This window comes from Ambystoma mexicanum, chromosome 4p (genome assembly GCF_040938575.1).
Source record: "Ambystoma mexicanum isolate Mex_15411 chromosome 4p, UKY_AmexF1_1, whole genome shotgun sequence".
Classification (NCBI taxonomy): domain Eukaryota; kingdom Metazoa; phylum Chordata; class Amphibia; order Caudata; family Ambystomatidae; genus Ambystoma; species Ambystoma mexicanum.
Window position 1 is genome coordinate 518904688 of NC_090927.1, and position 14207 is coordinate 518918894.

The following is a 14207-nucleotide window of genomic DNA, read 5'->3' on the forward strand; positions in this document are numbered from 1 at the left end:
ATTACTGCCTCAATATGAGTTCTAGAGCTGATGCTCAGTTTGGTCAGGCTGTGCTGAAGAACCTTTTTCAGTAAGGGGTATTTCCATCCACCCGTAGTTCCTGTAAGGAGTGCTTGGGAATCTCCCACAAGTATGGAGGAAAGGGGACGGGACGTAGGAGTATTACCAGGTTACTCACCGTAGTGACCACCTTACTCCTAGTCCATAGTCCCCTTTCCTCCATACTCCCGCCCGTCGTCCCCTCTAATAAGGTTCCTCTGTATTGGTAATGGGGTTCTGACCTGGCAAAGAAAAGGACAGAGGGGCGATGCGCGGGGCGGAGCCAAGGTGGGCGGGGTTACGACCGCGTGCCGGGCCCCGCGCAGGAAAGAGAGGAAGGACACATTTTTGGAAAAATTTGGATGCTTTTTACAAAGTGCTCCGGTCCCGTCCCACAGGACGGAGAGATGTCCTCACAAGTATGGAGGAAAGGGGACTATGGACTAGGAGTAAGGTGGTCACTACGTTGAGTAACCTGGTAATTTTTTGCCTCCTAGGGTGTGTTAGGTGTAGCATGGTCACCTCCATAGTTCAAAAGGGGGTGGCTCCCTTTTGGGGAGAGAGGACGATCTTCTTGGATTTGCCAAAAATACTTCTGTTGGCTTTGCTAGTTCAAAATGCAATGCCACAGTCCAGAAAGGCTGCTCCAGTAGAGGCTGATAGGGCCACATAAGAATCGTCCTCATGTTGGCTTTACCCTTGATGTCTAATGAAAAATGCTGTGCAAAAGTAAAACTATATCCAGACTGGCGGCACCAATGTAGACAGGACTAGCACAATACTCATCATGATGGCTTTACCCTTAATACAAGTACAAAATGTCATGCAACAGTAAAAAGCTATTGCCAGACTGGCTGCACTAATATAGGCAGAACTAGCCTAAAACCACCCCTCATGATGCCTTTACCCTTGATGAAAGTGCAAAATGTCATGCCAAAGTGAGAAAATATGTCACGACTTCCTACCACTGCACAAATTAACCCTCCCAACCACCTAAATAAGATGCCTGCTTACCAGCACACGCAAACACACTCATTCATGCAGCATGCATACACATTCACCCTCGCACCCATACAGCATGTACTCATTTACTCACATGCGGCCAAGCACACATACAGATTATTTTCTTACCTACAGCCCCTGTCCAGAATCCACTCCCACAATGGCTCTCCACCTCCCATGCTTCAGTAACCAGAAGGCATGGACAACTTCCTGGTTTCTCCACAGGTGCAGTGGAGACTGTGGAGACTGAGTGATTTCCAACTCTATGTCTCAGGCCCCCAATGGGCAAGGAGTTGCAGCATCTCCCCCACCCGCATTTTATCTCAAACCCTATATCCAGTATTCCATTAGTCTGATCCTTTTTAAAACCATCTGGGTACTATTGTAGAGTCCCCTTGTTTGCTAGAAGAGAACTGAATGCCTTGAATAGCTTCTTTCAACTTTCACCACAGCCTTTATTTAAAGCTTTTGAATATGGCACTCTCAGAAGATATGCTGTGGGCTATTAGTTCCCAGCAAGGGACAATGAGATTGTAACATGCAATATCACTGGCCCTCGCCGGGGCGTTGCCCGACCGGGAATCCCTCTCCCCACTACGTTCCATCCTTTCAGTTGCTGGCGGGGGGTATGGCAGCCACTCAGCCAATGAGGAGGCTCGGAATGGAGTAATCCCCGCTCCGAGCCACCACACGGCTCGAGGCTGCCATCTTCCCCCGCCAGGGATAGAGGTAAGTGTTGTTACCCTCCCCCTGCCCCCAATCCAAAGAATTCCCTCCCAACCACACTTACCTTCTTTTCTGTCCATTTCAGGAGCGGACGCGTTGGAAACACTTCTGTTCCCAGCACGTCTGCTTCCGATCTGCAACAGGCCATCATGGAAAGGAAGAAGGGACTCTCCTTTCCATGGCAGCGATTTTTTTTTTTTTTTTTTTATTTTTTTTTAAATTATTTTTATTTTTTTTTTTTACATTTTCCCCTATTTTTTGAATGGCCACCATGGAAAGGGAGAGTCCCTTCTCCCTTTCCATGGCAGCCATTTTGTATGTTTACTTTTATTTTTTGACATTAATTTTCAATGGCCGCCATGGAAAGGGAAAACGGACTTCGTTTTCCCTTCCCCGGGGGCCATATTTTTACATTTTTGTTTTCTGTTCCGAAACGCTGGAGCGTTTTGGAACAGAAAAAAAAGGCTTTTAGTACCCCGGTTTTACGGGCCGGGGTACTAATAGCAATAGGTCCCTCGCAGTTAACTATGTAACTATGGGCCCCATGGCATTACCTGAAGTGGTAATGCCCCCCTGCTCGGGGCCTATTGCTTAAGTGGTAAAGCTGCTGACCTTCGAACTTGGTTCACTTGGTTCTAATTCAGGCCACAACTGAACCAAAAAATAGTTATTCTGGTCTAAACACTACATCCCCTCTTGGCTCAGCATCTAATAGCCACTCAGCTGTGTGCTGTTTAATACACTCCCCCATACATATATTGTTTCCCAAAACTGCATCAAAATCCAGATTCTGTAATATAGTTTCACCTGGATTCCATGCATCATATGCACGATACCCAATATTCTAGATGCTACATGTACAGTGAACGTTCTGGGCAAACGTGGAGCTTTGCAAGTGCAAAATAAGTGCAGTAGAAAAATCACCACTGATACAATTAGAAAGATTGACATGTTGAAAGGATTGTGCTCCTTGTCCTAATGGCTTGTCTTACGTTGTTCTGAAAAATTATTTCGTTATCTGGGCTAAGATGTTATATATTCTGCTTCAGTCAGTAAACGTGGAACACATTGAGTTGTCCTCGGATCTATAAGGAACTGCTTTCAAACACATAAGTTGATGCTGTGTGAAATGGGCAAAAAGCAATAATAATCAAAAAGGGAAAATAATTGATTTTTTCTAGAGGAAAGAAAGTACGACCCAAATACTGGTAAATGTGTCCACGATTGTGACGCCATCACGAATCGACATAGTTCTATCTTGTGTAATTTTCTCTAATATTAATATCAGCACCCTTTCATCTTATTTGTCGGGTTCTACTGGTGCCCCGAGTGCCTCACATGCAGTGTTTAAAATAATTTGTCTCGGGAGGATAGCTCAGGGGCAACGTGCTTGCCTTGGAAGCAAGACTACATGGAGCAACACAGGTTCGATCCCCGGGTCCACACTTAGAAACCTCAGGGTATTAAGGATGTTCTAAATAACCAATCATATATCATATCATCTCGTATCACTCAACAGCTCAATCAAAATCCAAGTGTGATTTCATATGTCACATAAAGTTCACAAATAAAGTGGCTCTGAGCATAAAGTTCTAACATGAACGTTGCTGAATTACCACCAGGTAATGCTCAGAACGTCGTCGTACAATCATTCATTAGATTGCCAGATAACATAAATAGAGCTGTCCATAACCAAGACACCACTTTAAATTGCATTTTGGTGCAGAAGGAGTCCATTGGCAAAAACATTGAAAGTAAAGCAATCGAAATTAGGAGTCAATGAGCAGGAGCTGGAGCCCGAACAAGCTCCTCGGTGTTGAGCATCACTGAGTAGGCAACAACTATGATTGTGGAACCAGGATAGAGTACCATGTGCACCGCAAATATGACTTGCATTTCTGAGAGGTCTTAGGCCGACAGCCATTTCTCAGGAAGAGGTTGAAGCACAGTCAGAAAAATCCAAGAAGGAACAAAATAAATCCTTAATGACAAAGATGACAACTACAAATAAAGACATTTGTCTAGTATTTGGAAACTTGGAGTCAAACCCAACTCCTCAATGTTCCCTACAAGAGATGCTAGATACACCTCAATGTAAAGTGGAGGCAGCAGAAATAGGGACATATGGTCAATGGCGCTCTATCTAATGGTGCACGATACATACTCTGGTGCAAAGTCATGATCTATTCATGGCTTATATTTGGAACATTTAAATCTTTGTGGTCTCCCAAATGATAGCTTGTCATTAGGCTTGGAGGCTGTAGTTAGAGAGAAGACATCTAAAGCCTTAAACTGTTCTTAGGTACTTCAGTTATTAAAACCAATTCTACCATTGAGACTGGTTTTATCTTACAATATGAACCATGTAGAGTTCTTTGCTGATAATATTTTTAACTCCATTATTTTACATCTAAATTGGAGAACATTTTACTCGATGTGGCCTGCATAAAATGGAGTTTTGTTATCTTTCCCAACATACCAAGTAAGAGTATGAAAACGAAACAGACTTGATACAGATATGAAGCTTCAGCTGCTAGTGTTACTTTTGAATCCCACAATGATTTGATGGTGGATTGTTTTGATCTAAATATGGGTAAAAGAAAGGTAGGTTTTCAGCAAGGTTTTCCCCTCAATGCTGACATTGATCTTGGCTTCCTGTGACACTGCAGGGTCACATTTTTAGAATCTAAATTGAAGCAACGGTCTAATGCCCCGATTCAAGAAAGAAAATGAGGAATGATTTAATGACTTTTCAAATTTCCAGATGGGGTTTAGTCAAGGGCTTGAATACATCCTATATGGTTTTATTTATAAATTATGCCAAATTCATGGCTGCCTCAAACTCCTCATCGCTATATTCCCCTAGTGTGGATTTGCCAGGAACATTTGATTGGGTGGTAAAAAAATTGCCTTGTGTGGGACCCCGGAAGTTGTATTAGAAATGATCATGTTACTACATGAAAATATCTATTCACAAGTATGCTTGAATAATGAAGTTTCTATTTCCGAGAACATTCTAACATTTCAGGATTAAGACTAGGCTGTATTTTGGCACCTATCCTTTTTAACTTCTACATATCTGATATTCAGAATGCCCCAAATGCAAGCAATATGTTTTCACCGAAAATAGGTCATATGAGGGGGCATGGTTTAGCAAATGCTGACAACATTTTCATTTTGGATTTGACGCTTTTTGGCTTTCAAAGAAGCTTGAAAATATTGGAAAAATATTCATGGAACAATAATGTTGTTATGACAAACAACTCAGATTATACATTTTAAGGGAAATACAAACTATAGACATTTTAATTGGAAACAAACCAATTTGGAAGGAGTGGATGTCATTTGAAGTTTAGGCTTCCAGATATATAATCAGAATGGAGAAAAACAGATTAGCCAAAATAAAAGAAATCATAGTAAAATATAGGAGATTCTTTATGATCCCATTAGATTCTACAAAGCAAAGGTCATTCCATGTATGTTATATGGCCTAGTCATTGGGCTTAATCGAAATTGGAAATGGCTCACTAGTTATGAAGGGAAAATCTGGAAACAACTACTCAGGCTATCATCTTCCTTCCCAATCTCAGCTATATGCTATGAATTGGGTTTAACCTTGTGGGAAACACTAATTCAATAGGGAACGGTTCAAGTTTACTTTAAGGTTATGCCGTCCCTGCGTGCAACCCTTAATTATTAGAATATGATTAGCTAAATAATGTAATTATTATTGTGAGAAACCATGAATGAGACATGGATACATGAACCTATGCTGTTGGCCATAACCCTTTATTATAAATGAAAAGGGGGTTGGAAAATGCCTCTCTGTCCCTACTCCAAGAGGCATTTCCCTACCTAAAACAGAACTAAGGATTCAAAGTCAAGATGTCCAAATCAAAACATCCTGTGTCCAAAGAACTATTCTGGCTCTCACATTCTGAAAATCAACTCTAAGGTGAAAGGGAAAAATGTCTTTGGCCTTGAGTATTGTACAGATGTTCAAAAGGAAATGTCTCCAACACAAAAGTTCTAGAAGGATAGAGTTCCCTGTTCCAGAGGGTGGTTCCCTTCCCCTGGAGTTCTCTTCACTCTGCTTTATACTTTCAAGAGTATTAGTTCATCAGGTTTTTCTTGATCAGCAACACAACTGGTACACAAAACAACTTGGCTGTTAGTCTGTATCTTAGTAGGATACCCGGTGTACACTTCTGCCAGGTTTTCACTCCTTTTCAAAATATTTAAACACAACCTTTTGCTGGTCCTGATGTATCCTTCTCAGGACCTCCTTAGGTGATGAATTTTACACACTGTTCAACTTGACCTTCTCTGGAATGGTTCCTTACAGGGCTTTCATATATGAATACCCTTGCAACTTGCATTTGCCTGGTATACTCTCATGACGAGGCTTTTCTCTTGTGACCTGAATCTGCCTGGTATTCTCCTACTATGGCTTTCCTTATTTGTATACTCTTTCAGCTTTAATCTGCCCGGTATACTGTTCTGCCAGGGCTTTTCTCATATGTGCACTGAGCACACTTACAAACTTGATTGTCTTTTACGTTTATTCTGTTCTGTCTTGACTTTGCCTGGTATACTATCCAGCCAGGAACTTTCTTATAGGTGTACAGCATATACTTATAAACTTGATAGTCAATTATGTTTCCTTCTTCCTCTCTCTTAAAGTAATATTCACTTGATCGCTCTTTCTCATATACTTAATTCAATGTTATTTGCTTTTGGCGCTGTTATCAACACCCCCCCCCCCCCGGTGTCCCCTCTTCCCTTGGGTGGACCGACTCTTGATAGCATGCATAGGTTCTAACATGGCAAGGCTTTGGCTCCTGCTTTTCCGTTCGGCATCTCTCCGGGCTCAGGCGTTGTGGAGGCTGCCTTTCGCTGTCTGCGAACACGCTGAAGCTTCTGGTCTGCTTTGGGCATCCTCACAACATACCGTCCCCTGCAGTCGGCTCCCCGGACCTGGCACCAGTCCTGCAGTCCCTAGGTTGACACCGAGAGGACTAGAGTTCTCAACCAACATCTGTCAACTGATCCTCTAATTTAAATCTTCCAGCACCACAAACACTAGAGTACACCTTGGGCTCTTGACCTTCACCGATCTTCACTGATTCGTTCCGCTTCATCGTCGCTGCACTCCTACATGTATGGCAATGGTAGTCCATGCTCAGTGACTTTTGTATATAACGTTGGAAATTATCCTCAGTAGTTACTATTGGTGATTGAAGGGAGCCACTACAAGATGCCAGTACGGCATGACTTTGAAAATCAGTACTTATCATTCCATTGAGTACAGGATGTTGAATGTTCCTCTTTCTCATCTCAGTTTTGGTTACAGAAAAAGATGAAAGGACATGGATTTTGGTAATGACTGGTTGTTTTTAGTCAGTGTTACAATATGTCATACAGAAATGAGAGGACAAAGGGTGGGGGTTGTTAGATTCTAATAGACCAGTGGCATATTCTATATGATGAAGTGTGCCTACCCTACTCCCCTCAGGGTTGCCTCCCCTCATGTGATCCTCCCATAAACAGCCGCCCCCAGGGTTTGGATAAGGAAGCATCTGCCTCACCCCGGCCACATGAGGGAATGTCCCCGGGGAAACCGAGATTATACTATCAGATTCATCACCTTATTCTCTAAGTATGCATCACTAAAAGAATAGAAAATATATTTTAGAAAACAAGGTTGCCTGCTGAAAACTTTACAGAATATCCTAAATATTCTGGGGAAGAGGCCAAGGTGTACCCGTCTCCCTAGAGGGTCAAATCAGAAATGGGAGCATTATCCCCTGTAGGAACCGGTGGGGTGGGTGATGCTGCACACCAGGATGAGCCAAGAAGGAAGGGATATGGCAGCACTTTCTCTGTACTCAGGCGGTGGACAAGTACCACCACTGAATAGCCCATTGAGGACCCTCTGATCTGCACACAACATAGGAGTGGTCAGTGTAGAACACCAGAATATACGACAATGGTAGGAGCATGGGCCACAGTCAGTCAAAACAGTGGGGTTGGATAGGGTACCACCAGTTACCAACCCTACTAAAAAACCTCCCCTTTCTCCATAAACCTCTCAAACGCTGAACTAACCACAAGCAATTCACCACACTGAAAAAATGAAACAAACCACACATAGTCTTGCACAACTGCATGATGGCTACCAACCGAAAAACACACCTGCGCTCAGCAAACAGTGTAAATCCAACTGAAGCTGCCAACAGCACAGCACATCACAGCTCCCTTCCTCTTTCTCCTGATCAGTCCTACTAATTTACACCTCCCTTGACAGTGACATTGCACTGTATAAGAACCTTTAACATAACATAACAATTCAAAGAGGAAAGAACAACATGGGTGGTATAAAAATGAGGCTTGACTGGATTCATAAAACTTTTTGTACGCCTACCACAAATGCATTCTGTTCCAAGCTACAGATTTGTCCCAGAGGCCGCGAATATTCTCTCAAAAACTGCCTGGTCAACCTGCGGCTGATTAGATCACACCATCTGCTTTTAACCTGAATACTTATAGGCTGTTTTGGGTGTTAGTGGTCATTAATGACCAGCTGGTGTATTGTTCACCCTACTTCATACTGTAGGAAAGCAGTCGTCAAAGGAAAAACTTCTCATAGTTATGCTTACTGTGTACTTCATTTAGAAACATGAAACAGACTGAAAATATAACATCATTTGAATGAAATAGCCAGCCTGTTCCTTAGTCCAAAATATTATGTACTTCCCCATTTTATGGTTTCCTCAATTCGTGTCTGATGCCAAGGATAAAAGGACTTACTCCCTTGAATGGAGGAGACACGATATGCAGAGGTGAGCCGCCAACGTACTGACATCATTGGGAGGCAGATCCACGCTGCCGAGCAGAGCCCACTGTTGCGCAGAGGAGGACCCGGAAGGATGTCCAGATGGAGAACATGAGAGACTCTGGCAGAGAAGGAAAAGAGGGAGAGAAACTTGGCCGACAACTCACAGGGCTGTGCGAGTTGGCAAGGCTGACTGGAGACAACCGAGAGGGAAGGCCTGACCACATGGAGGACGTGCTGGGATTTTAGCCTTCTGTGAGGGGACAGCCTTTGCTACCGTCTCCAAGAGTCTTGCCAGCTGGTGCCTGCTCACAGAGTGCTTAGTTTGTAGGAAGCTGGGATCATCATGTGAAGTGTGTGGCCAAGTAATTTCCAATGTGGTGTAACCGTTCTCATGGTTGCAGCTCCATTTCCTGTCAAAATGATCAAAGCTATTATCACCCTGGTGTGATTTCTCCACTCTGCTGAGAGAGTTTCCTGTGAAGTAGTGGCTCCCACAAGTCTTGTTTCCTTTGAAAGGTGTTGAATTGTCGCCTCATAAAAAAAATGGATCCTGTAGGGCTGGGTCCAGCATCTTGTTGAACCCCAGCCCCAGTTGAATAAAAAGTCATAAAATGGGCTTTGGTCATTTATAACCAAATCTCCCCACAAGCCGCCCCTATATCAAGTCAGATGTAACTTTATTATATTTATCCAAACTGCAACCAGGCCTTTGAGATGCACAGTTATACTGAAACTGGTTTCTCTACTTTAAGAGTGATTCCCATTTTTAATTAAAAGCAATGTTCAACACAAAGCTTAGAATACCTTTGGTTCTAGACATGTCCTTTGGAGGCCTCCTTCCCGATATATTCAAGAATGTACCTTCCACCTAGTAGAATGTTAGTAAATATGGGACAGGATTGCCAACCAACCAAAAATTAGTTTGCACTTATTCATGGTCTGTCCTCTATATGAATGTTGGCAAGTCCAGTTTTACAATACAGAGCGCTGTCTGAAAGTGAGACTGTTTAGCCGATCTGAATCTAATGGCAGAGTCCATTAACTAGAGCCCACAAAATCTTGGAGTTCCCCTCGCGGAACAAAACCAGTTACACCAAAACACACACCTACTCACACTAGAGGGTCCAAAAAAGGCCTGTGCCGTCGAGTCCATAGAAAAATAGATTGCAGCTAGGCTAACACAAATGCTAAAAGGGGCACATAAATGTAGGTTTGTTTGCATAGAACGAAAAATGGTAGCGTCTTACAACTCTAAATCAGTCAATATAGTTTCCTACGTGAGCTTCTTAAAACAAAGAGATCATTCACTGTAAGACTCCTCAAAGTAGACGGGTCCAGTCTTTGTAAGTTTGGCAAAAAACCACATTTTCCAGCAACATAAGGGGACAAGCCAAAGAACCTACTACAAAGGCGGTCTTTGTTACCCCCAAGTCTGTCACACGTGTATTCATTGCTGATTACACACCAATGCCAAATGGCAGTGTCGCACCCACAGGGCCTTCAGTTATGCGGCTTGCTCGTATCTGAGCACAATTATATGCCCTGGAATGACCGCTTGCCTCTACTGTCACTTAGCGCTGCGCAGTACACCTTTCACAATGACTCTCTGATGGCTTGCCTGTCCTACACTTATGGCTAGAAAGTAATACTGCAGACATTGTAAATACCCCATACCCTGCTGCCTCAATGTACCATCATGGCCTGTGCAAATGCCAGCCCTCTGACTAAATCACCTACCAGGGCTTACCGCCCCACATATGCACCCAGCCCTTCCTGCCACATGCAAAGCCACTTTGAGTGCTAGTTCTGTAGAAACTGCCTGGCTTATTCAGAATACTGCACACTATGTACCTAGCCCATCCCTTGTGCTCCCTCGGATGGTCACTACTCCTTTGATTATGAACTCTTATCAATAATGTCAAATGCGATGTAACCCTACTGTATCCTACTCTAGCCACACCCAGCCATATGCTTGCAAATAATAGCTTACCTAAAAATGGCAACTACAATTTATCTGTAAATGATACTTCACACACACATTGCATATGTGATGTAATTGCAAATCATATCACACCCAAAAATGGCAATATTTTGTAACTATACTGTGCCCACTCTGACCACCCCCAACACTGCCCCTGCAAATCTTGTGCTGGAGACTTGCTTTTTGCAAAAGGACCACTATTGAGGCCAACTGTAACTTCTCCTCAAATAGTTCACTAAACTACCAAGCTGTTCCCTCAACCTTAGTATGCTCAGCTCCCACTAACCCCTCCAAGAGTCCACCTATCTAGGAACTGACCTGCATGTGAACTGTGCCCTTATTGACGCTTACTCCGTACAAGTGCATGCCCTTGACATCTGCATAACCTAGATGCCCTGGCCATCTCTGAAACTTGGCTTTACAAAGCTTCTGGCCCTGCCCTAGCCATTTCCCCAGGTTACAAGATCTATCGGAAAGACAAGACTAACGACAGAGGTGACAGAGTTGCCCTGGTGGTCAAAGAGTCCCTTCCCTTCAGGCAGGTCAACACATCCTTGGAAGGGAATAGTGACATCCTCTCCATAAAACTGGATACTTCACCCATGAGCACTATCACTATACATCTCGCCTACCACCCTCCTGGCCCTACCTTATGCTTTGAAGATAACCTCATCCACGTCCTGGGAGACAACATCAAGAACATCTCCAGTCATCCTCCTGGGCAACCTAGGCCTTAATGATCCAGAGGATCCCTAAGCCACCTCTCAAGCCACCGCCCTACTAACCTTAGGCTTTAATCTCTGCATCAGTAATCCCACCCACGCTAAGGGCCATACTCTAGACTGGATTGCGGATCTGAACTGCCTGATTGATATTGGCTAAAAAACTCCATGCCCTTGGTCTGACCACCATAGTGTTGACTTTTTCATCTCGCAGCCTGAGAAACTAAAACCTAATACCATGCCCCAACCACACTCGCTGACAAGCAGCTCTAGGAAACTCACGAAAGAACATATCCTGCCCGTCCTAGACTCGCTCAATCTGAAACCCCCCTATTCCATTGATCCCAACATATTGGCTAACCTATATACTGTGACACTTACCCTAGCAGTTGACACCATTCCCCTGCTTGTTCCCCAGAAAGCTTAACCCATCAGACTTCCTAGGGCTTTGCAATAAAAAATGGCTCGTGGAATCAACCTGGAAAAAAACTCCCACTGATTCTCTGAGACAAGAATATACTAAGGCCTCCTTGCTCAATAAGCAAGCCATAACAATGGTAAAGTGGGCCTCATTCAACTGTAGAATCAATCGCCATTGCCATATTGGATACCAGAGAGCTCTTTACAATCCTCTGAGAACTTGCAACCCCTGCCCCCCTCCTCTATCTAAGGACGAAGCTTGGTGCACAAACATTGAAAATGCTATGCTTAACAAAACTGATATTCTTAATAAAAATATCCTTGCCAAGCAAGATAGCCTTCCCTCTCCCTGTCCTGCAGCCACGACCCACCCTCCCTCACCGGACTATCCCCCAGTTCCGCTTCAAATGGGTTACAGAACCAGAAGTCTTATCGATACTCAAGTCTTAAACCTTCCAGGTGTAAAGGAGACATATGTCCTGCCTCTATCATTAAAAACTGCTCGGAAATCGTAGCACACTTCATAAACGCTTCCTTCTCTGCAGGAGTAGTACCCACTATGAGGAAGCCTGGCTACTCCCCTATCTAAAAAAAAAACTTTGCAGACCCCACAATACCTAACAACTACAGGCCCATCACATCAGTCCCCTTCCTTCTAAAAATACAAGACGGAGCATCCTATCCAAGTTCAATAATTTTCAGAAACCAACTACATCCTAGGAATGCGTCAGTCGGGTTTTTGCTCAGGTCATGGCATGGAATCAGCGCTACCTGACCTAAAATATTATCTGGACGAGATTAGGGACAATGGAAAGCCTGCCCTCCTCCTCTTCGACTCACCTGCACTTAATCTGGTGGACCACAACATCCTGTCACTTCAGCTAACCTCTCCACAGAAGCCACCTCTTGGATTGCCTCTTTCCTTGAGGGTAGAGTAATGAGGGTGTTTGCTGAAAATGCCAGTGCTTTGCTAACACATACCCCTTGTGGGGTCCCTCAAGGCTCATGCATATCCTCCACTCTCTACAATATCTTTACTAGACACCTCTTCGACATTCTGAACTCCATCTGCATAGCATACACTAACTATGCCGACACACACATTCTCCTCTGCTCACTGGCAACTATGCAAAAGACTCTAGCACTCTCAATAACGCGTACTCCACTATTCAGGGATGGATGGCAGCAAACCGACTAAACAGGGATAAGACAGAGCCCCTGCTGGTATGAGCCCCCACGTTACTAGCAAATCTGGACTGCTAATACTCTGCGTTTCAAATTGATGACATTCTGGTACCCTTCAGATAAACCCACTCACCATACCCCTCACAATAGAACCCCTTGATATGACTTAGACCACCCTCCAACACTGTCTCGGATTCTGTGGATTAATGTGATCTGAAAGTAAACAAATTATTGGTTTAAATTGCATTGCATGAAAATGGCAACTGTTTTTTTCATTTTGTATTTCCTTACACGTGTGGTGAAATGATTTATGCACGCCAAAAAGAATTACAACTTTTATTGGGGCCAGTGATCCATTTCCACCCCTTCCCTGCTACCGCTTGTTCATGCGTTTTCTATCAAGCACATGCCAAAGCCATGGCACTGGTACCTTTTTAGTTTTCAAAAACATCAACTTTGTCAATGTATGTTTTAATCATAATCTTTTAATTGTTACAAATCTTTGTTCTGATTTCTTCTACTTCTGGCTTGCGGTCTGTAATTTGAACAAATCCTATCTCACAAAATGTGTTTTGGCCTATTCCTTTCAAAGAATTCTCCTCACCTAACCCTATCATTTGCTGCCACCATCTTCTTACTGTTACTTGCCATTCCTGGTCCCCATGAGCTGGAATGGGCCTGAATGGCCCCGATAGTCCACCTCAGTAGCACAGCATCACAGCATTTACCGTTTTTTAAGTAATAATGTTTTCAAATATCTGAAATATATGTCCTAATGAAGGCTTTTATTCTCTCTGCAGGGATTTACGATTTAATAGAATTAAAGATATCCAACCTGGAGCATTTAGACGGCTTAAGAATCTGAACACATTGTAAGTACACTTTCCAAAAATATTTTTTTAACTTTCTTTGGGAACCACTGAGAGGTTTCAGCTTACGGGGGTTGGTGGTTGCATATGGGGAAACATTGCCATTGGTCCCTCATGTTAGCTGTAAAGTTGTGAACTATCCCAAATGATTTAGTGGGAGGAGTGATTACATGAGGTTTGGAAAAAGGATTCCCTTTCCCTACTGGGTGACCTGTGCTCAAGGCTTTAGTCAATAGCATACCTCTCAACTCACAAGGAAAATCGGGTGTTTTCACCTGCCATTGGGTGACAAAACGTTGAGAGCTATGCAATAGCTACTGGCCGAAAACCAGATGAATTTGGAGAGGAAGAGGAAAGAGGGGCTCTGGAGAATCACCCCCTCCGCCTTTAACTCTCGCTGGCAGGCAGCCTTGTTCCTCAGAGAC

The 14207-nt window shown here is 43.5% G+C and overlaps 1 protein-coding gene across 1 annotated transcript in view; it reads left to right on the forward strand.

The window, feature by feature from the left end:
• The window catches only part of PXDN (peroxidasin), a 571721-nt gene that overhangs the window by 162845 nt on the left and 394669 nt on the right, over positions 1-14207 (forward strand). Inside the window, exon 2 of the mRNA XM_069606052.1 lies at positions 13714-13785. Coding sequence (XP_069462153.1) covers positions 13714-13785 — 72 coding nt within the window. The remainder of the gene's footprint in view (positions 1-13713; positions 13786-14207) is intronic.